General features: G+C 46.4%; 1 protein-coding gene across 4 annotated transcripts in view; it reads right to left on the bottom strand.

Moving 5' to 3' along the window:
* MSRA (methionine sulfoxide reductase A) overlaps nt 1-23,492 on the bottom strand; it is a 216,712-nt gene that overhangs the window by 118,704 nt on the left and 74,516 nt on the right. For 3 of the 4 annotated variants that reach the window (XM_082217948.1, XM_082217946.1, XM_082217949.1), the window contains exons 2-3: nt 21,387-21,455; nt 3,600-3,719 (exon numbers count right to left, since the gene is read on the bottom strand). In XM_082217948.1, the coding sequence (XP_082074074.1) occupies nt 3,600-3,719; nt 21,387-21,455 (189 nt within the window). The remainder of the gene's footprint in view (nt 1-3,599; nt 3,720-21,386; nt 21,456-23,492) is intronic. The other variant, XM_082217947.1, reaches the window with a different exon arrangement.

Here is a 23,492-nt window from a genome sequence, read left to right as displayed (position 1 = left end):
ACCTGCCCTGGGAATTTTTGCTGAAGGGCTGCATATTTTTTTTATACAAATAAATAGTTTTCCACCTGCTCAAGGTGGGATCCCAAGGTGGGATTCCAAAGCAGTGTACAAATAGTAAAACTGCACAATAAATGATGACAAAAATATAAAACAACACAATATAAAACTTATACTGAGTTGGACAAGGTTGGAAAGTGGAAAATTCATCTTCAACAGGTGCTCTTAACTCAATGGAATCGGAGGCCATGGTTCCAGTCTGCCTTGGCACTATCACCCTCTGAGCCTTCCCTACTTTTTCCGGAAAGGTATGCTATGTATCCAGTGCACTCTTCTCCAAATGAAGCTGAACCTGCAGAAGAGGCCTTGAGTTTCTTCCCATCAATAAGGGAAGGTAGAACAGAGAAAAGCATTGTTCAAGATAGTGTTTGTGTCGCCTCCACAAATCCTTAAAAATTCTTAGAAACATTAACCAAGGACACTGGGTTACTTGAGTGGCAATCTCATTTCTCCTTCTCTTCATGCACTCCACAGTAATATCTAAAGTAGCTTTTAGACTAGGATTATAAAAGGAAAAGCCAACCACAAAGAACACGATCAGGTGGGTCGCCCCCAAAAAGCTAATTGTGTGACCAGCATAATTTGTCACACAATGTCGTAGGTATCATGGCAACAAAGCTAATGGCAGGATGCATATATTTAAATTGCTATTAATTTTCAAAGATCACTCACGCATATTAAAAGATAAACTGACAGCTGTTAAGAAAAATCATCAGAGGGTGACAAGATTTAAAACAGGCCAACCAAATGACTTTCGGGGTAACACGATGATAAATAATATTTAAAGCACATGTTTCCCCATATAATTACTTTTTTTTAAAGCTACCCTAAATTCCGGGAAATTACATGGTTGCATACCCCAAGTATGAATCAGAAATATAATGTAAAAACATTCTGATTTCAAGAAGTGCGGGCGGAGGTAATTGCAGTGAAGCAACTGATAAACCACCAAGTACTTTCTGCCTCCATCAGATTTCAGTTCCACTTGAGATGTGCAGATTTCAAGTAGCTTATGAATACATTGATAAACAAAGAATTGTTCTGAACATCTGTAAGCAAACTATGAAGAGATGTTTCCTACTGAATGAACATCATGAGTTTCACATAATGCTTGCCAAAAAATGTGTATTTGTGTATTGAGTAAAATGCACTGGAAATAGCCCAAACACTTATCCATTGCAAATGCCTTTTCAAATTTGCATCTGTAGGACAATTTACTGTGATGTAAAAATAATTCCCTATCAGAGTACTTATCAGCTTCAGAAATCTAAGAAGGCCAATTGCTCCTTCAGTTCAATGCAACGTGGCATCCATCTTGCCACCAGAAAAGGTGCTGTTCACTAACTATTCTTAAAATCATATATATATATATAATAACACATGTTTGCTCCTAGTTTCTGCTAATAGCGCATGGCAATCAAAATGGGGTCAATTAATCTTAGAAGGTTTTCAAATGTGTTGTAGATAAAAAAAATTGAGCACGGATTATTTTCCTTTCAGGCAGAGTTTGTGTAAGATGATCACTTTTGTAGTTTCTGATACCAAAACATTGTATTTTTAGAGATATTCTGCACAAGCCCAAGGCACTCTGTTACTCCTGACCATGGGTAGGCAAACTAAGGCACGGGGGCCAGATCCGGCCCAATTGCCTTCTAAATCCAGCCCGCCGACGGTCTGTGAAGCAGCATGTTTTTACATGAGTAGAATGTGTCCTTTTATTTAAAATGCATCTCTGGGTTATTTGTGGGGCCTGCCTGGTGTTTTTATATGAGTAGAACGTGCCCTTTTATTTTAAAATGCATCTCTGGGTTATTTGTGGGGCATAGGAATTCGTTCATTTCCCCCCCCCCCAATATATATATATATATAGAGAGAGAGAGAGAGAGAGTCCAGCCCTCCACAAGGTCTGAGGGACAGTGGACCCCTGCTCCTGATGGCTGAATTACATCACAGCTGTTATGGCACAGAGGCTAGGCCACAACCATTGCATCCTTTATGTCCAAGAAAAATACAAGTGCACCCAGTCTCTAATGCCATATTTTACAAGCTCCTAGCGCACAACCCTTGGATTGCATAAGAAGTCAAGTTATGCTGAGTCTGCCTATTGGTCCATCTAACTCAGCATTATCTGACTGGCAGGGACTCTCCATGGTTTTTGACATGAGCTTCTTTTCCAGCTCTACCGGGAGACGTCTATGATTGAACCCGGGAACTCCTGCATGCAAAGCAGATACTCTATGGCTTTTCCCCATTTTGCAGTCGTAACAACACTCCAGTCATTCCAATGACTTCTTGGATTTCCAGGGCAGCTGGGTTGGCCCCCTTGCACCCACAGGAAACCAAGGACGACGTAGCACCTTGAGATTCTGGTCTTCTACTAGCAGATCAAGACCCACAAATGATCGTGCTGTGACTTAAGGTCAATGACAAATCTAGAAAGCATCTTAAAAAGCAGAGACATCACCTTGCCAAAAAAGGTCCATATAGTTAAAGCCATGGTTTTCCCAGTAGTGATGTATGGAAGTGAGAGCTGGACCATAAAGAAGGCTGATCGCCGAAGAATGGATGCTTTTGAATTCTGGTGCTGGAGGAGACTCTTGAGAGTCCCATGGACTGCAAGAAGATCCAACCTCTCCATTCTGAAGGAAATCAGCCCTGAGTTCTCACTGGAAGGACAGATCCTGAAGCTGAGTCTCCAAGACTTAGGCCACCTCATGAGAAGAGAAGACTCCCTGGAAAAGACCCTGACGTTGGGAAAGATGGAGGGCACAAGGAGAAGGGGACAACAGAGGATGAGAAGGTTGGGCAGTGTTCTCGAAGCTACCAGCATGAGTTTGACCAAACTGCGGGAGGCAGTGGAAGACAGGAGTGCCTGGCGTGCTCTGGTCCATGGGGTCACGAAGAGGCGGACACGACTAAACGACTAAACAACAACAACAAGTGACTTATTGCAAAAGGAAGTTTCCTACCCTTGCAGATTGTATGCAATCCCCAATGCAAAACACTACCAGGGAATGGGGGTATTTGCTGGGCACATTGCCACAATTCCCACAATCCCATGTAAGCAGAGCACTAGGCAAAACAAATAAATTTGCGCTTCACTGTCAAAATGGATATGGGTTATGGAATTCTCCCTTTTCTTGGCACAAAATCTGGGTTCCTTTGATGGAACACTTGTTTTATTTATGCTTTTCAGTGCGGAGCGCACACAGAGCCCAGCCACTGCTCAGCATTTGAACACTTGGTTTCCATACTGAAGGTCACGGATTCAATCCCTGGCCTGCACCTCCAGCTAAATGGACCTCTTGATAGCTGAGCTGCCAAAGGCTTTCCTGCCTAAGTCCTTGGCAGGCCAGAGTAGGAAGCCCTGGTCTATGTAGAAAGATCAATGTTCTGGGTTGGCGTGAGGCAAGTCTGCATGCTTATATGCCACTAATCTTACTTCTATAGATTAGTCTTAGCAACCTGTTTGTTTGGGGGAGGGGACTTAGATCACAGTGCTTCAGAAAAAGGCTTATAATCCATGGAAGAGTCAGCCCTACCTGAACAGACCTCTTCATAGGTGGGATTTGGGGTGTGTCCTCCAGCATAGCCCACTTGAGTTGAGTAGACTCCTTTCTGTCGCCAAAATTTCCTCTCCGCTCCCCAGAAGCAGCCCATCCCTGTATGGAACAAAACAGAAAGCATTCTTGTTACGAAAGACTTACGAGGTTTTTGCTTAAAAGTGCATATTCAATGTGCCATACAACACAGCTAAGAATAAAAAACATAAACTATTTAAGAAAAACAAAACAAAACCAAGAACAATAAATTCAAGAAAAGGGAACCCTGTCTTCCAAACTGCTATCAAAAACTCTGTAAAAAATAATAACTAAAAGAGGAAGGGAAAGAAAAAGAAAGAATTACGATACATTTAAGAACATTAAAAATAAAAAAGCTCTGTCAAAACTGGTGCCACTATGACAGGGCTCAGATACTCACTGGTGTGCCTGGGCAGGTTCCCCAGAGTCCGAGTTTCCATTTAAAAAGAAAATTTCCCTATGGCAGCCATTTTGAATTATGCTATGCCCCATGGCAGCTATTTTGTGACTGGCACCAATTGCATTCTCCCCCTGCTATAAGATATAACCCAAGGGAAAGACCAGTTGTTGCATGGAGTCATTGTCTGGTATCAGTCCGTCAATTAATATCCTCAATAGGATATTACTTCAGGAGGACCAGAAGGATTTGGAGGGCAGCTGCATCAAAAGTTTATCAGTAGTACCAATAGGATCACACTTCCCCTATGTAACAAGGAAGAATCTGAGCAGACCCTTTGATTCAATGGGAGGGAAAGGAACTCTTCAATGGCAACCTAGTAAGATGCTCTGGCAGTTGTCATGAACACATGCTTATCTTGAAATAAAATAAAAACCTAATTCTTTCACACTTTAGATGGCCCATTTCCTATATATATATATATATATATATATATATATATATATATATGGGAATGATTAGCTGCTTGTGCTTAAAATTGTGCTCCCTCAGAGTTTGTGCGGCTCCACAAACCTCTGTGTGTGACAGAGCTCCTCAGACATGTCTGCTCTAGTCACTAGTAGAGTCTGACAGTGGCTGCCTGCGGAAGCGCTTCCAGCAAAGAAGCTCCTTAACGGAAACGCGTCTCCTGGACTCACGACGTGGCAGCTTCCGGCGAAGCATGGGTCTCCCTACGTTTGCTTCTGACACCTCCCCGCTGTTTTCGCTGGACGTGTCTCTCACCCCTTCCTCTCCCCTGCTGGTTCCTGCCTTGGCTGCTGCGTCTCTCTCAGCATTACTGAGATCCTCCTCCAGAGACCCCTCGCTCCCCCTGCTGGTCCCTGCTTTAGCTGCTGACTCTCTCCCAGCCTCTGGGAGCCCTACCACCTCCCTTTCCTCTGATGTCAGTTCCCTGACATCCACCTCCCCTCCAGGGCCCCCTTCCCCCCCGCCCCTACTCTCTCCTCTGGGCGGTGAGGAGCTAAAACCCCGAAAGGAATCCTCTTCATCTTCAGACGTCTCGAACATTTCCCTCCATCGGTCTTCGTTCTGGCTCGCTGAATCCTCCTCCGCCTCGGAATCAGAGAACCCCTCCAACTCTTCTTCTTCGTCGGTGGTGGCAAAGTATTCCCTCCGGAACCTCGCCACCGGCTGAGGTTTACGAGGGAATCTCTGATGAAAAGTTTCTATCAAAACCCCGTCATCTACATCCTCTGCCATGACCCAGGTGTTTTCCGACTCCGGCTCCCCTTCCCACATTACCAAATACTCTACTTGATCTCCCTTCCACCTGGAATCGAGAATCTCCGCTACATGGTAGCTGTGTTCCTTTTCCTCCATTGCTGGTCCCCTATTGACCCTCCCTTCTCTGTCCCCTTTATACGGTGACAGCAACGACCTGTGGAACACTGGGTGCAGCTTCATGTGGTTCGGTAACCGGAGTCTGAAAGCCACTGGGTTGACCTGCTGCGTGACTTCAAATGGGCCCAGCCTTTTGGGTCTTAACTTCTTACAACCCCCTTTGAATGGTAACCCTTGGGTGGACAGCCACACCTGGTCCCCCACCCTAATGCTTTCCCCTTCCCTTCTGTTTTTGTCTGCCTGCCTCTTATATTCCTCCTTAGCCCTGTTTAAGTTAAGTTGGAGCTGGCGATGGATCGCTTCCATTTCTTCAACGAACTGTTCTGCAGCTGGAACGCTCCAGTTCTCCCCTTCCCCCCCGGGAAGGCTCGGGGATGACACCCGTGATTAGCCAAAAAGGGGCTCATCCCCGTGGACACGTTCTCTGCATTGTTGTAGGCAAATTCTGCCAACGCCAGCTTCTCCACCCAATCATTCTCTCTGTCATTCACATAACACCTCAAATATTGCTGGAGGACACCATTAGCTCTTTCCGCCTGCCCGTTGGTTTCTGGATGATGGGCAGTTGAGAAATTCACCTCTACATGCAATAAGCTCATGAGCTTCCTCCAGAACCTGGAAGTAAATTGTTTCCCTCGGTCAGAAACCACCCTCAAGGGGGCGCCAGGCAGCCTAAACACATTTTCCACAAACAATTTAGCGGTTTCTTCCGCTGTGACCGCATGTGAGCAGGCTATAAAGTGGGCCATCTTGATTAACAGGTCTACCACAACCATGACGGCTGTTTTCCCTCTGGACCTTGGCAGATCAGTCATGAAATCTATTGCCACTGCTTCCCATGGTCTTTCAGGCGTGGGTAGTGGTTCTAATAAACCTGCCGGTGCCCGCCTCTCCCCCTTGGCTCGTTGGCATTGGTCACACCCTCTCACATACTCCCGCACATCTTCCCTGACCTTGGGCCACCAGAATTCCCTGGTAACCAGCCACATGGTTTTGTGTTGCCCAAAATGCCCTGCTGTGGGGCTATCGTGCAGTTGCTTGAGTACCTTTTCCCTCAATTCCCCTTCAGGTATATATAACGCTCCCTTGTAGTACAACGCCCCGTTTCTCTCCTCAAAACCCCCGGGTTTGTCTCCCTCCCTCCTGAGACCCCTGAGTTTGTCCTGGGCGTATTCATCCTGCACCGTACCCTCTACCAGTTCCCTTTGCCCCACCAATGCCGCCCCACACACCCAGCGGTCCTCTGGAATGACATGGGTCTCTTCGGGTGCTCCCTCCCCTTCCAAATATTCAGGTTTGCGTGAGAGAGCGTCCGCCCTAACGTTCTCTGGGCCTGGCACGTAACAAATCTCAAAGTTAAATTTGGAGAACTCCTGGGCCCATCTCAACTGCCGTTGGTTGAGCACTCGCGCAGTTCTCCAATACTCTAGATTCTTATGGTCCGTGCACACTTGCACCTTATGTTGTGCACCAATTAGCAGGTGCCTCCATCTCCGGAAAGCCTCATGAATAGCAAGAAGTTCCCGGTCGTACACCGTGTAGTTCCTCTCGGATTTGTTCAGCTTTCGCGAAAAGAAGGCACACGGTCGCCACTCCGACTCCTCCTTCCCCGGCTGCAGAAGAAGCACCGCCCCTATGGCTCTGTCAGATGCGTCTGTTTCAACCCTCAGCTTTTTTTGTAAATCCACATGCAGAAGTTGTTCTTCAGAGGCGAAGGCCCTTTTCAGTTCCTCAAACGCTCGCTCCGCCTCCGCCGTCCAAACAAACTTCTTTTTACTGCTGAGACAGTCCGTGATGGGCGCCGTCAGGTGGGCGAAGTTTCGGATGAACTTACGATAAAAGTTTCCAAACCCTAGGAACCTTTGCACATCCTTCTTGGTTTTGGGTGTTTTCCATTCCAGCACTGCTTGAACCTTGCCGGGGTCCATGGCCAACCCCTTGTCTGACAAGCGGTACCCCAGGAATTCCACCTCCTTGGTATGAAACTGACACTTCTCCAGTTTCACCCACAGCCTGTTGGCTTGCAGCCTGCTCAACACTTCTCTGACGTCTCTCACATGTTGCTCCTCATTCTCCGAATACACCAACACATCATCTAGGAAGGCCACGCAATTCTTGTAGAGCAAAGGCCCCAGTACGTGGTTCATGAACGATTGAAAACACGCGGAGCCTGTTTGTAATCCAAAAGGCATCACGAGGTATTCAAATGCCCCCAAAGGGGTGAACATGGTGGTTTTCCATTCATCCCCTTTCCTTATACGTATCAGGTTGTACGCCCCCCTTAGGTCCAGCTTTGTAAAAATCTTTCCCTTCCGCACCCTGGTCAAAATATCATCAATCCTGGGCATAGGAAAAGCCGCCGGCTCTGTCACTGCATTTAACCGCCTGAAATCACATACAAGTCTCGGCTTGTCCGTGTGCTTTTTATCCACAAAAAACACTGGGCTACCCCCCGCTGCCTTGGACTCTCTGATGAAGCCTCTCTTCAGGTTCTTGTCAATGAACTCTCGCAACTCCTGCATTTCCCTGTCTGACATGGCATACAACTTGCCTACATGAAGCTGTGCTCCAGGGAGTAAATTGATCTGGCAATCAAAGGGCCTATGCGGGGGTAGTTGGTCAGCTTCCTTCTCGCTGAACACGTCGCTGAGATCTGCATACTGTGGTGGCACCTTCACCTTCTCCATTACTTCAGTCCCTGCCAGGGTGGCTTGGGCCCCTGCTGAACCCTTTTCCCCCCTGCAGTGTTCTAAGCAATGTGCTGAACCGAAGGAAACCACTCTTTGATGCCAGCCCACCAGCGGATCATGTAGGGCTAGCCAGCTCATTCCCAAAATAATGGGAGCGCCTCCCAAGGTGGCCACATTAAACGCTATCAGTTCTGTGTGCCTTGCCACCCTCATTATCATTGGGACGGTCTGCAAGCTGACTCCTCCTCCCAACAGTTCCCTGCCATCGATCGTGGTCACCTGAAGGGGGTTGCTTAAAGGGATCGTCTGTATCTGGTGTTCAGCAGCAAACTCCTTGCTCATAAAATTGCAGGAGCTGCCTGAGTCCAACAGCGCCTTTATTTTTAGGGGGTGTCCATTTTGCAGCTCTAGCGACACTTCAATCACTAGAGCAGGTCGAGGAGCTTCTGGCACGGGCACTTTCACTGCTCTTTGGCCTGGCTGCAGTGCCCTGACTGTGGCAACCAGGCGTTGGCTTTTACCTGCTCCGTTTCTCCCTGCTCTCCCCCCTCAACAGCTCCCACCATCCCTTGCCATTCCTTCCTCTGGGGGCAGACTCTGGCAAAGTGGCCTGGCTGTTGGCAGAGATAGCATTTCCGGGCTCCTTTTCCCTCCTTCTTAGCCCCCTCACTGGGCTTTGAAACTGCGCGCACGCGCGCTGTTCCGATTTCCATCGGCTCTGCCGGCGGGAAAGCTGGCTCAGGAATGTCTGGAATGCGGAACTCCTTCCAACGTTCCCCTCTCCCTTCCCGCCTCTCCAAGGCTCTTGCCTCCTGGCGCGCTCCAATGGTCAGCGCAGATTTGGTCAGCTGATCCATAGACACCGCCCTGGGGCTCCGGGACAGCTCGTCTTTCACAGCCGAAGAAAGACCTTCTTCAAATAGCATCTGAATGGGTGCCGCCGATAAATCCCACCCCAATCTGTGAATCAGCATGGTAAATTACGTCCAGTACTCACGGACAGATCGGCTTCCCTGCTTGCAAGCCATTAGCTGTCTGCGCACCACCCCTTCCTCAATATCGCTGGAAAACATGATATCCATTGCACGAAAGAACTTCATAGTGTCCTTTAGGATTTCATTGTGCGTTGCCATCAGGGGTCGAACCCAGTCCCGCACCCCCTTCTCAAGATGCCCAATTACGAAAGCAACTCGCGATTCCTCATCAGGGAACTCATCAAACTGCACATTAAGGGCATATTGCATCTCTGTCCTAAAGGCATGGTAATCCTTGGGGTCCCCCCCAAACTTCTGCACCAATCCTGGTACCTTTCTGGGGCACTGCGTGGTTCTCCCCTTCTTGTCTGCATCCTGAGCCCTTCTTTCCTCGAGCCTCGCCGTCTGCAGCGCAAGTTGGACCTCCAATGCTTGGTATCTTTCTTCCAAGCTTGGACCAGCTCCACCCCCTGCTCCTCCGGCTCCTGCTCCGGCTGGGTCGCTCATGATGCTTTCTCCTGCACAGGCAGCGTACAGAGACTGTCAGACTGCTATGAGGGAATGATTAGCTGCTTGTGCTTAAAATTGTGCTCCCTCAGAGTTTGTGCGGCTCCACAAACCTCTGTGTGTGACAGAGCTCCTCAGACATGTCTGCTCTAGTCACTCGTAGAGTCTGACAGTGGCTGCCTGCGGAAGCGCTTCCAGCAAAGAAGCTCCTTAACGGAAACGCGTCTCCTGGACTCACGACGTGGCAGCTTCCGGCGAAGCATGGGTCTCCCTACGTTTGCTTCTGACACCTCCCCGCTGTTTTCGCTGGACGTGTCTCTCACCCCTTTCTCTCCCCTGCTGGTTCCTGCCTTGGCTGCTGCGTCTCTCTCAGCATTACTGAGATCCTCCTCCAGAGACCCCTCGCTCCCCCTGCTGGTCCCTGCTTTAGCTGCTGACTCTCTCCCAGCCTCTGGGAGCCCTACCACCTCCCTTTCCTCTGATGTCAGTTCCCTGACTATATATATATATATATATATATATATATATATATATATATATGCTTTCGTAGATTTTCACGGGTACAGGAATGCAGGTTTTGGTGTCTTCGGGTGTCTTCCCGTGTAAGAGTCGGGGTGTCTGTGCGACGTTTCGACGAGGTCTCACTCGTCATCTTCAGGCTGGTGCTTTCGGCTTCTTGTTACTGGAACAGAGCAGAATCTGGTGTTTGAGTTCCTATAAATACTGTTGAGGGGTGTGGTGTATAGCCTCCAACGTTCTGGGCAGAGAGGAAGTTCCTAGATTAGTGTGCCTTTTCTTCTTTTGTTCCTTAATTACTTGAGGGATATCTTGAGTGATTTCATGAGTGATATTCTGAATACCACTGGGTGGGTCATTAAGTGTAGATTAGTTGCTAAAGCTTTCGTGTCTTGACCTCTTGAGCTTGTGAAGAGTTTTTCTGAGAAGATGGCTGTGCTGCATTTAGTTGTGCTCTGGCTTGGCTTCGTGTATAGGGGCGAGCTGTAATTTTGTGCCTTGTGCCAGCCAGATCTGTGTAGGGATTGCAGGGGGGTGCAGCATCCGGAGGTGCCACTATAGTTTGGCTACTGGATGGAGTCTGTAATATGTCTGTGGAGAGGGTCTGGGTTTGGGTCTGGTGTGGTTGATTGGTGACGGCGTTCTGTGTGCCTCTGGTTCTGGTGTCGGTTTTTGTGGGGAGGGCTAATTTCCAGATGTCAGGCAGGCGGGACGTGTCGTCACGCTTGTTCATGTTGTGAGGGTGTTTCTCTATCTCGATGGCTTCCATGATTATTCTCTTGTGGTGATGTTCCATGTTAAAGAGCAATTTGGAATCTGCAAAATTAATTTCGTGTCCTGTTTCTTTCATGTGTTGGAAAAGAGAGGAAGTTTTTTCTTCTTTTTTGACGGCATTCTTGTGTTCTGCGATACGTGCATTTATTCGTCTGTTTGTTTGTCCAATGTACGTGGCTGGGCGGACTTTGCAGGGTATTTCATAGACCCCTTGGTTTTCGAGCTGGATTTTGTCTTTTGGGTTTCTGAGGATATTGGCTCAGAAACCCAAAAGACAAAATCCAGCTGGAAAACCAAGGGGTCTATGAAATACCCTGCAAAGTCTGCCCAGCCACGTACATTGGACAAACAAACAGACGAATAAATGCACGTATCGCAGAACACAAGAATGCCGTCAAAAAAGAAGAAAAAACTTCCTCTCTTTTCCAACACATGAAAGAAACAGGACACGAAATTAATTTTGCAGATTCCAAATTGCTCTTTAACATGGAACATCACCACAAGAGAATAATCATGGAAGCCATCGAGATAGAGAAACACCCTCACAACATGAACAAGCGTGACGACACGTCCCGCCTGCCAGACATCTGGAAATTAGCCCTCCCCACAAAAACCGACACCAGAACCAGAGGCACACAGAACGCCGTCACCAATCAACCACACCAGACCCAAACCCAGACCCTCTCCACAGACATATTACAGACTCCATCCAGTAGCCAAACTATAGTGGCACCTCCGGATGCTGCACCCCCCTGCAATCCCTACACAGATCTGGCTGGCACAAGGCACAAAACCACAGCTCGCCCCTATACACGAAGCCAAGCCAGAGCACAACTAAATGCAGCACAGCCATCTTCTCAGAAAAACTCTTCACAAGCTCAAGAGGTCAAGACACGAAAGCTTTAGCAACTAATCTACACTTAATGACCCACCCAGTGGTATTCAGAATATCACTCATGAAATCACTCAAGATATCCCTCAAGTAATTAAGGAACAAAAGAAGAAAAGGCACACTAATCTAGGAACTTCCTCTCTGCCCAGAACGTTGGAGGCTATACACCACACCCCTCAACAGTATTTATAGGAACTCAAACACCAGATTCTGCTCTGTTCCAGTAACAAGAAGCCGAAAGCACCAGCCTGAAGATGACGAGTGAGACCTCGTCGAAACGTCGCCCAGACACCCCGACTCTTACACGGGAAGACACCCGAAGACACCAAAACCTGCATATATATATATATATATATTTCAAAATGCACAACGTTTAGGGACGAGAATCCCCATCCATGTAAAAGCCTTAGGGTTGGTTAAATGGCAATTGTACATATTTTTACAGCATAATTTTCTTTTAGCTGATTAACAAACTGTCAAAACACAATAATTTGTATTAATGGCAAACATTCATTTAATGTTCTGCTTCCTGGCATCTGCAATCTTTAAAGGTGGCAGAGCAATAATTAACTAAATTAGAGATCATACAGGAATTTGGGGGGGGCTCTCTAGGCTAGTCAATTTATGCATGAAAATAATATTCAAAGTGCACACAAAAATGAAATATTTATTCACTGACATGGCCAGCTAGCCATTAAGTCAGAGCTTCAACTCAACAGAATTCCACTAATTTTAACAAGAGCTTCACCAATTCAAATTATCTGCAATTACAAGTTAGCAAATATCTAAATATAAACAGGGCCTGGCCTGAAAATTCTCCCTTTGAAGCTGAATGCTCCAAACAACAAATTAAACAGCAGACAGAACGGACCTTGGTACAACAGGCACCATCTTGAATTCATTCACCCTGCAGTCTCTTGCCCTGTGAGTCACTACCTTAAAAAAAAAAAACAACAACTAGGGGAAAGGTTTCAAGTGGAAGCAAGGGAAAGTGTCTTTGTGTGTCCTTCCTTGAATCAGAAGTCCTACATATCGAAAGTGGGCTTCATGTGCTCTATGGTGGTATCTACTTCTTAGCACAGACCTGAGAAAGTGGGGTTTGCTGTTCTTTGTGATCCTTGTGACAGGGAAGGGGTGCCACTTCCCTATGAAATTCATCTGGTCGGGGACAGAGGGTGGCGCTTGGGGGGGAATTGTCATCATGCCACTCCTTGGTGTGTGGAGTAACTCAGGGTGCGATACTCTCCCCGATGCTTTTCAACATCTTTATGCGCCCCCTCGCCCAGCTTGTCCGGAGTTTTGGGCTGGGTTGCCATCAGTATGCCGATGACACCCAACTCTATCTGTTGATGGATGGCCATCCTGACTCGGCCCCACTGACACACTGACCAGATGTCTGGAGGCTGTGGCTGGATGGTTACGTGGGAGCCAGTTGAAGTTAAATTCTTCGAAGACAGAGGTCCTGTGGCTGGGACGGGACGATATGGGATTGGGGGGGCAACTCCCATCTCTTGCGGGGGCGCAATTAGTGCCAGCACCATCCATTAAGAGTTTGGGTGTAATCTTCGACGCCTCCCTTTCCATGGAGGCGCAGATTGCAGCTATAACAAAGGCGGCATTTTTCCATCTCCGCCAAGCTAAGCAGTTGGCTCCTTACCTCTCTCGCCCTGACCTAGCCACTGTGATCCACGCGACGGTCACCTCCAGACTGGATTATTGTAACTCGCTCTACGTGGGGCTGCCCTTGAGACTGACCCAGAAACTCCAGCGGGTGCAGAATGCTGCATCGAGACTCCTTTATGGGGTCTTCGCTGTGAGATCACATTCACCCGGTGCTATACCAGCTGCACTGGCTCCCGGTGGAGTACAGGATTAGGTTTAAGGTGCTGGTTTTAACCTTTAAAGCCCTATACGGCCTAGGACCCTCGTACCTACGGGACCGCCTCTCCTGGTATGTCCCATAGAGAAACTTACGGTCTTCAAATAAAAACATCTTGAAGGTCCCAGGCCACAGAGAGGTTAGGCTGGCCTCAACTAGAGCCAGGGCTTTTTTGGCCGTGGCCACGATCCGGTGGAACGCTCTGTCACAAGACACTAGGGCCCTGTGGGGCTTGACATCTTTCCGCAGGGCCTGCAAGACAGAGCTGTTCCACCAGGCCTTTGGCCACGGCACAGCCTGACTCTCTCCCTCGGCAATCTTTGCGGAGCCCTGGCCCAATGGTTGCCAGTGGCTTGATTTGAATTAATTTTATAATGAATGATTTTAGAGTGTTGTTTGTGTTGTACTTTTGTACTGTTTTATTGTTGTTAGCCACCCTGAGCCCGGCTTCAGCTGGGGAGGGCGGGATATAAATAAAATTTATTATTATTATTATTATTATTATTATTATTATTATTATCCCTTCAGATGTCTAGAAGAAACCCAAAAGTTCAACTGCTTTTGGATGGTAGCCAGTAGGTGCTAGCTTCATTAACGATGTTAGAATAAAGACGAGTCATAACATGCTAGAATAAAGACGAGCTATATCCTGAAGCTGAGGCTGCAATACTTTGGCCACCTCATGAGAAGAGAAGACTCCCTGGAAAAGACCCTGATGTTGGGAAAGATGGAGGGCACAAGGAGAAGGCGCCACACTACCCAGAAAAGCTCTGCTGGACGGCACAATGAGGGTGCAATGGAGGCAGGAAAGTATGCCTTCTTTGCTGCCTTCACGGCCACTAGGAAGGCTCAGTGGTGTAGCAGCTCTCATAAGGAGCAATGACATCTTTGCCCACACCACTGCTGCTGCCTGCCAGCCACTTAATTGAAAAGAATGGTACCCCTGCATGCTCAGGGTGCTGTTGCTGCCAGCTGGGCAGAAGAGGCAGCTGCTTCCTCTATCCAGTCTCATTTCCTTCTCTTTTAAACGTGCCAGCCATTTTGTGTGATGCCACAATCCAAGGCAACAACTATGCAACTGGCAACCCAGAGCAGTTTCTCCGAATTCAAAACGGCCCCACTGGCCCCAAAAGTTAAACTACGACTCCAAATGGGTTTAGGATTTATTTTTTGCTTTCCATCTTTTATTTTTAGGGCTGGGTTCTACTGGACATCCTGTGGTGCATTCTTTTCTTTCTCTTTTTGCTTTTCCTGTTTCAAAAGTGTTTCAGGCCAGGTCCTCTCTAGGAGTGAATCAGAAGAGCTCTGCTGCCTTCTGCCAATTTCAAAGATTCTTTGAAAGCTCAGTTAACAGAACAAAGCCGTACCCGCCATCAAACGGATTACAAAGGTATGGCCTTCCTTTGATACTTCAGAAACCAACTTCAAACTAAGTCATGTACTCTGGCCGGCTCCTACCTTTGTTGCTGGCTGAAATGTACTAAAAACAAAGAGACAATATAATGACAATCTAAGAATAATTCTGTATCCAGCATTGTATAAAAAGAACTGAACAGAGACAGTGCGGAATTGTATTCTGGGTCACAAAACCATTTGCTTCCCAAACTGTACCAGTCAGAGTACCAGTCAGAACAAGGAAGACGACACATTGCCTCCTTCCCCCCACTGTATAGGCTTTTGTAAAATAAAATAAAAACCCATTTAAGCATTAGCTCCACACCCACACCCCCAATTGATATCCGGCCAGATCCAGGTCAGGTGTTTCCTGGGTCACCCCAGAGGGTAGGGGCAAGCATAGCCCTAGAAACTAACCAATTATATTAGCCATTTATGATTCTCCGTATTCTTTGGTTTCTTGGAATTCCCAAGCAATGTCAGGTACTTTCAGCTGCTGAGACAAGATTAGGACCCTCAAACAGGGCTAAAAACAACATGTCAGAATGCCTGGGAAAATAAGAATGTTTAGTTAGCCTTCCCTGAGGAGTTATCACTACCTCTGCAACTGATTAATAGACAGCTGACCACTGTGGCCATGTCCACAGCCCAGAGAATAGCTTGAAGGTATTTGACAGCTGAAGCTCAGGAGAACTGGCCCAAAGCAGTGCCTGGATTCGAAACCACCTAGGAATCATTTGTACACTTTTGCCAGTTCTAGGCAGCATTGGGGACATTGAAAAGTTCTCCAGACACAACAATATGATGAACATGGAATCCCAGCATCAAAACTGATCATCTACTTCTGGACAACATGCATCCCACTTGAGTCAATTAACAGACAAAGTGAGGGTTGTGGTTTTTCCCCCCAGATTGTGTGATACTGGAGAGTGCATGCCAAAGAGATGCCAGACTTCCCCTGGCGCATAAAATATAGTAATGAAGGCAACAGGAATGCATGCTTCGGGGAAGGGAAGCCCCATAGTCGGGGTACTACCACTGAAAAAACTCTGGAACGGATTCAACTAAGTAGTATCCCTAGCAGAAGCCAGCAGTAGGGCTTTCCCCACTCCTCCCCTCACACCATCCCCAAAATTGGCTTGGGAGAGTCAGGGGAACCTCCAGAAAAATACACAGGAGGAGGAGGTCATTCAGTTGGCCAAGCAGATATGCTTGTACTGACAGAATGTATTTTTAGTGTGATGTTGAATTCCTCCCTCTAACCCCATCATTCTGCCTGGACACTGAGGTCCAGCCTTGAGGGTCTTCTTGGCGGTACCCTCACTGCGAGAAGCCAAGTTACAGGGAACCAGGCAGAGGGCCTTCTCGGTAGTGGCACCCACCCTGTGGAACGCCCTCCCACCAGATTTGTCAAAGAGAAGAACAACTACCAGACTTTTAGAAGACATCTGAAGGCAGCCCTGTTTAGGGAAGCTTTTAATGTTTGATGTACTACGGTATTTTAATATTTTGTTGGAAGCTGCCCAGAGTTGCTGGGGAATAATATACAGTGGTGCCCCGTAAGACGAATGCCTCGCAAGACGAAAAACTCGCTAGACGAAAGGGTTTTTCGGTTTTGCGTTGCTTCGCTAGACGAATTTCCCTATGGGCTTGCTTCGCAAGACGAAAACGTCTTGCGCTTTTTTCTTAAAGCCGCTTGAAGAGGCGCAGTTGCGACGGGCCGTGCTTCGCAAGACGAAAAACATCGCAAGACGAAAAGACTCGCGGAACGAATTATTTTCGTCTTGCGAGGCACCACTGTATTATTATTATTATTATTATTATTATTACTATTACTATCTCCAGTCACCACCCTTCCTAACTTCAAACAGCAAGAACACCTAGAGAAGGGTGCCCAATAAAGATCTTATTTGCCATGCAGGTTCAAAATCAAAGGCAGGGGGGAACAGATACTCTGAAGTGCCTGGTATGGGGTGAGGGAGAGAGAAACACCATTCTACTGTTCTGTAGTTGGTGCTGGAGGAGACTCTTGAGAGTCCCATGGACTGCAAGAAGATCAAACGTATCCATTCTTAAGGAAATTAGCCCTGAGTGCTCACTGGAAGGACAGATCCTGAAGCTGAGGCTCCAAGACTTTGGCCACCTCATGAGAAGAGAAGACTCCCTGGAAAAGACCCTGATGTTGGGAAAGATGGAGGGCACAAGGAGAAGGGGACGACAGAGGACGAGATGGTGGGACAGTGTTCTCGAAGCTACCAGCATGAGTTTGACCAAAATGCGGGAGGCAGTGGAAGACAGGAGTGCCTGGCGTGCTCTGGTCCAGGGGGCCACAAAGAGTCAGACACGACTAAACAACAACAAAACTGTTCTGTGGAATGGAATAAAGGAAAGGCTGCTCTAGAACTCAGCAGCAGGCAAAAGATCCCAGCAGTGTCAAAGAGAGTGAGCCATGAGCCCACAGGGATGGAGTTTGAGTTCTACCGGATCTTACAGTTCTTTATACAATTGTCAAGTTGGAAAGGGCCAAGAGGCCAGCTAATCCAACCCAATACCAAATCTATAAGCATCCACTCAACAGACTCCTCACAAGTCACCATAAAGCATGCATGAACAAGCAAGTTCACCCAACCAGCCGCATCCTGTGGGCAACAAGGAACTTTGCTCCCTGCCTCAGGCTGCAAAAGCATGAGGGGAGGAAATAAGAAGGCACCAAAGGCTAGAAAAGAAGCATGGAGACCTCCAGGTATGCAAATACATGTTTTATTCAGCCCATCAAAGCTTGGAGTTCAATGAAACATACTTCTGTGCATCTGGAGCTCTCTTCCTTTTTCTTCCCAAACACCTGGAAAGTAATCAGCTGGTGAACTGCAGCAAAGCCCAGTGTGCCAGGGGCCAGGTATCCTCAGGCAACAAGTACCTTGAAATGACATGAAGGCTGTGCATTTCAGAGAAATGTTCCACATACACTGTATGTACCTAAAGGTAAAGGGACCCCTGACCATTAGGTCCAGTCATGGCCGACTCTGGGGTTGCGGCGCTCATCTCGCTTTATTGGCCGAGGGAGCCGGCGTACAGCTTCCGGGTCATGTGGCCAGCATGACGAAGCCGCTTCTGGTGAACCAGAGCAGCGCACGGAAATGCCATTTACCTTCCCGCCGGAGCAGTACCTACTTGCACTTTGACATGCTTTCGAACTGCTAGGTTGGCAGGGGCAGGGACCAAGCAACAGGAACTCACTCCGTCGCAGGGATTCAAACCACCAACCTTCTGATCGGCAAGCCCTAGGCTCTGTGGTTTAACCCACAGCGCCACCCGCGTCCCATGAACGAATTCTTATGCCCCACAAATAACCCAGAGATGCATTGTAAATAAAAGCACGCATTCTACTCATGTAAAAACACGCTGATTCCCGGACCGTCCGCAGGCTGGATTGAGAAGGTGATTGGGCCAAATCCGACCCCCAGGCCTTAGTTTGCCTACCCATGGTACAAAGCATACGGAGCTGTTATTGCCTCTTCACCTCTGCTCTACCTTTGTCTGATGCCTTTGTGAAACCTGAAATGGGCAGTTAAGTTTGGTAAGGCAGAGGACCTAGAAGTCCTAGGCTCTGTGGTTTAACCCACAGTGCCACCCGCATCCCCTGCATGTACATACATTCACACATATAGACATAGAAAGATATGGCCCACTGTCTCAGACTGTGATCTGATAAGCCAATCATTTCCAAAGGCAATATTATTGGGGCACACCAATACCACACAGCATACCTCATCCCTGAGTTATGGAAGTCCCTTCTGCAGCAGAGGAACAGAAGTGACAAGATATACAACATATATGTTTATCTAACTCTGTATTGAACCCAAGCAGGTGGTCTGTTCCTACAACTACTCCAGCGAGAATATTTTAAGAATTTTACACTTCTAGAAAGAATGCTATGCTTCTGAAAAGAGTATTCTTCAGATCAAAAAGTCTCTTTTGAAAAGCAATTTGCACTGACATCAAACTCAACGCGCATTGAGACGGATAAAGAAGATACAAGCTGAGCAGATGAAAAATAAAACATAAACTGCAAAATGTCAGAATGAAGAATACAAATTATGGTACCTTGGGGAAAAGACCATGAAAGAGAGCATAAACAGGACCTACACATACACTCAAGAGTTTACAGTTGCATTGCCTTTTTCTCCAAGAACAAAAATCAGAGAGAAAGCATAAAAAGATAAATATGTGATCCTTTGAAATAAGAGAATGTTAATGCAACCTCAATCAAGGACAGTTTCCCGTATTATTCCCGTATTACAGTGTACTTCAAAAATGTCCTTGATAATGTCACAGTAACTGCAGATGTTTTGAAGGAACCTAGAGCCCGATTCCGTTTCTTCTCCATGCCTCGTGTAACAATTTGCCTAGTTTAAAAGGTGAACACATCAGACCAAAAATGGAACATTTTCAATCCAAAAAATTTACTCTCAATTGGCTTTCCAGCGCAAATGATTATAAGTATAATAAACTGAAAAAGAATTAAGTTTGAAGTATTTAGAAGATGCAACTGATCTAAAAAACGAGAAAGCATTGTTTGGTTAGGGAGGTGTGCATGAGCATCAGTGAGCATATATATTGAATCATAGAATCCTAGAGTTGGAAGAGACCACAAGGGCCATCGAGTCCAACCCCCTGCCAAGCAGGAAACACCATCAGAGCACTCCTGACATATGGTTGTCAAGCCTCTGCTTAAAGACCTCCAAAGTAGGAGACTCCACCACACTCCTTGGCAGCAAATTCCACTGTCGAACAGCTCTTACTGTCAGGAAGTTCTTCCTAATGTTTAGGTGGAATCTTCTTTCTTGTAGTTTGGATCCATTGCTCCGTGTCTGCTTCTCTGGAGCAGCAGAAAACAACCTTTCTCCCTCCTCTATGTGACATCCTTTTATATATTTGAACATGGCTATCATATCACCCCTTAACCTCCTCTTCTCCAGGCTAAACATGCCCAGCTCCCTTAGCCGTTCCTCATAAGGCATCGTTTCCAGGCCTTTGACCATTTTGGTTGCCCTCCTCTGGACACGTTCCAGTTTGTCAGTGTCCTTCTTGAATTGTGGTGCCCAGAACTGGACACAGTACTCCAGGTGAGGTCTGACCAGAGCAGAATACAGTGGCACTATTACTTCCCTTGATCTAGATGCTATACTCCTATTGATGAGGCCCAGAATTGCATTGGCTTTTTTAGCTGCCGCGTCACACTGTTGGCTCATGTCAAGTTTGTGGTCAACCAAGACTCCTAGATCCTTTTCACATGTACTGCTCTCAAGCCAGGTGTCACCCATCTTGTATTTGTGCCTCTCTTTTTTTTTTCTTTTTTTTTGCCCAAGTACAATACTTTACATTTCTCCCTGTTAAAATTCATCTTGTTTGTTTTGGCCCAGTTCTCTAATCTGTCAAGGTCATTTTGAAGTGTGATCCTGCCCTCTGGGGTGTTAGCCACCCCTCCCAGTTTGGTGTCATCTGCAAATTTGATCAGGATGCCCTTGAGTCCATCATCCAAGTCGTTGATAAAGACGTTGAATAAGACTGGGCCCAAGACAGGACCCTGTGGCACCCCACTAGTCACTCTTCTCCAGGATGAAGAGGAACCATTGATGAGCACCCTTTGGGTTCGGTCAGTCAGCCAGTTGCAAATCCACTGAGTGGTAGCATAGTCAAGACCGCATTTTACCAGCTTCTTTACAAGAATATCATGGGGCACCTTGTCAAGTGCCTTGCTGAAATGTCTCCTGAACTTTTAATCCTTTTATCTATACCAGTGATTACTTCTTTTTTTAATCAATGATTCTCAACTGAATGCTCAGAGAGGTCCTGGTTGATCCCAAATCCCAAACCAAAATATATTGACTCGTAACACTCAAAAGCAGAAGGAAGGACTTGTAACCGAGCAATTTATAAGAAGTAAAATCAATAAAAATGTGTGGCTGCATTCACATGTCACATTTAAACCATTGTGTGCTCATTGCCCCAAAGTCCTCCTCCTCCACACTAGGAGCAACAACTCACAAGCCTTGGCTTGTTGCGTCATCTAAACATGAGTTCATGGTTTGTTTCTCTCAAAAACCAACCAACCGTGAATCATAGCCAAGGTTACACGGTTTGCCACATTTGGATTCAAGTCCCTGCTCAGCCATGAAGCTCACTCAGTGATCTTGAATGAGCCACCAAGGAGTTGGGAATTCTAACAACAACCAAGTGGAATAATAATTGTAAATAATTTTATAGAGCACACACAAAGAGCTGTACTGATAGTCAATATTATTAATAATAGAAAAACTTACCAAATATTGCCATTTGTGTTCCCTCTGGAAAAGGTTCGACCATGCTGTTTCCATTCACATGGTGTTTATCTAAGAAAGAAGGAAATAGCTACCTGTCAGGTAAGGAAATGTACCATGGGAACAAGCCCCTAAAACATATTTATATCTTCGATACCTCAACTAGCATGGGTTAATGCTAAATCCTTTATTCATAGCAATGATGATAAAGGCAATTGTCAAACGGCACTTCTTGTAGAGAAAACTTTTAAAAATTGCATGAAACTAAAAGATTCTGCTTTTCAGGTTTGTTTTTTTGGGTTTTTTATGTATCATGTATATGTGGGACGCGGGTGGTGCTGTGGTCTAAACCACTGAGCCTCGGGCTTGCCGATCAGAAGGTTGGTGGTTCGAATCCCTGTGATGGGGTGAGCTCCCGTTGCTCGGTCCCTGCTCCTGCCAACCTAGGAGTTCGAAAGCACGTCAAAGTGCAAGTAGATAAATAGGTACCGCTCCGGTGGGAAGGTAAACGGCGTTTCCGTGCGCTGCTCTGGTTCGCCAGAAGCAGCTTAGTCATGCTGGCCACATGACCTGGAAGCTGTAGGCCGGCTCCCTCAGCCAGTAAAGCAAGATAAGCGCCGCAACCCCAGAATCATTCACAACTGGACCTATCAGTCAGGGGTCCCTTTACCTTCACCTTTATCATGGTATAGTTTGCCAGGCAACAGCATCCCTGAACACACTTGCTCCATAGCCAGGAAGCCCATCTGCCACCTGGATCACTAATGGGAGCTAAACTCCTGAAAACAGATTAGACTGGGGTCTGGGTTTGCTCCCCTCAGTATCCTATCCCTAGGTGTGATAGTATTGGAGGGCCTGTTATATTCTTTATGTAGCTTACTTGGTCACCTTGCCTCTGTAACACCCATAACATTTGAATTGGGGTCCTTAAATCGAGAAAACCTGCTGTAAATAAAAATTGTTGTGTGAATGTGAAGAAACATTAAAAAAACCCTCTTGCTTACTGCAAATGGCAATTCCTTATGTCATTTTTTTTTAATGTGCTTCCAGAAGGAAGGGGTGGGGACACCAATGACAGTAGTGGGGTGGGAGAGCTGAAAATAATGTCAATATGTGTATTTCACGTCTGGCAACCAGTGAGCCCCTTTGGTTTCCACATGGGTAGACAAGTCTATAAAGCCTGGGACACAAATTTTCATGGCCCTTTAGCGACTAAGATGGCTTGCTTACCGGAAGTACTGCATTTAGTGTTAACTCTGTAAGTGTAGACTTGATTCTGACCAAATTAAGCCTCCTGGTGTATATTTTGCTCTAGGAGGCATAGTTTGGTCAGAATCAAGTCTATACTTCCAAAGTTAATGCCCGGCAGGCATTTGGCACAGAGAATTTTATCCCTGCCTATTCTCTTATGAAGGCATTCTGTGGTGGGCATCACCTTCATACCTTCAAGGCCACAGGAAGGTAACACCTTGGGGTTGGTTGTCATGGCCTAGAAGTCCACCCCCCGCTCTTTATTTTCATGAGAGCTCAATCATTTTAGCTTGAACTGTTAATGTCTCCACCACATATAATCAATAATGGTTACTTTGTTAGATACTTGTTATTTATAGCTAATAGGCTTTTAAAATACTTGCTTTCAATTATGCTTGTGTGAAAAGAAATTCACTTCTGTATTTTATTTCAATACCAATTTATTGTGCTGTTGTTACACAGGGGTCTAAAGGAAATATAAAGCTCCATTAATTTTCTTAAACAACCTCCCATTTTGTCAGAGATCTAAAAAACCTTTACAGCAATATCCACAACAGTGCCCAGATATTTTAACGTCAAGTTCCATTGGCTTTGATGAGACCACACCAACGCAATTAGCATGTAATCCTGCAGGAACTTTTGCAAAAACCAAAATAAACTGACCAGCAATGGTCATGAGGCAAAGCCAAGCAGGTTCCAATAAAACGAGCATTTTAGGGAAACAGTACATATAAAATTGAAGTACATAATGTAATTTTCATGTGTCAGAACAGGATGCTGTACTAATGGACCCTGGTCTGATCCAGCAGAGCTTTTCTTCCGTTCTTAAAGCCTGAAAAATGAAATGGAACAGGCTTA

The sequence above is a fragment of the Podarcis vaucheri genome, assembly GCF_965113315.1.
Source record: "Podarcis vaucheri genome assembly, chromosome: 3".
NCBI lineage: Eukaryota > Metazoa > Chordata > Lepidosauria > Squamata > Lacertidae > Podarcis > Podarcis vaucheri.
Note: the sequence above shows the minus strand (reverse complement) of the source record. Positions and strands in the feature narration are given on the sequence as shown.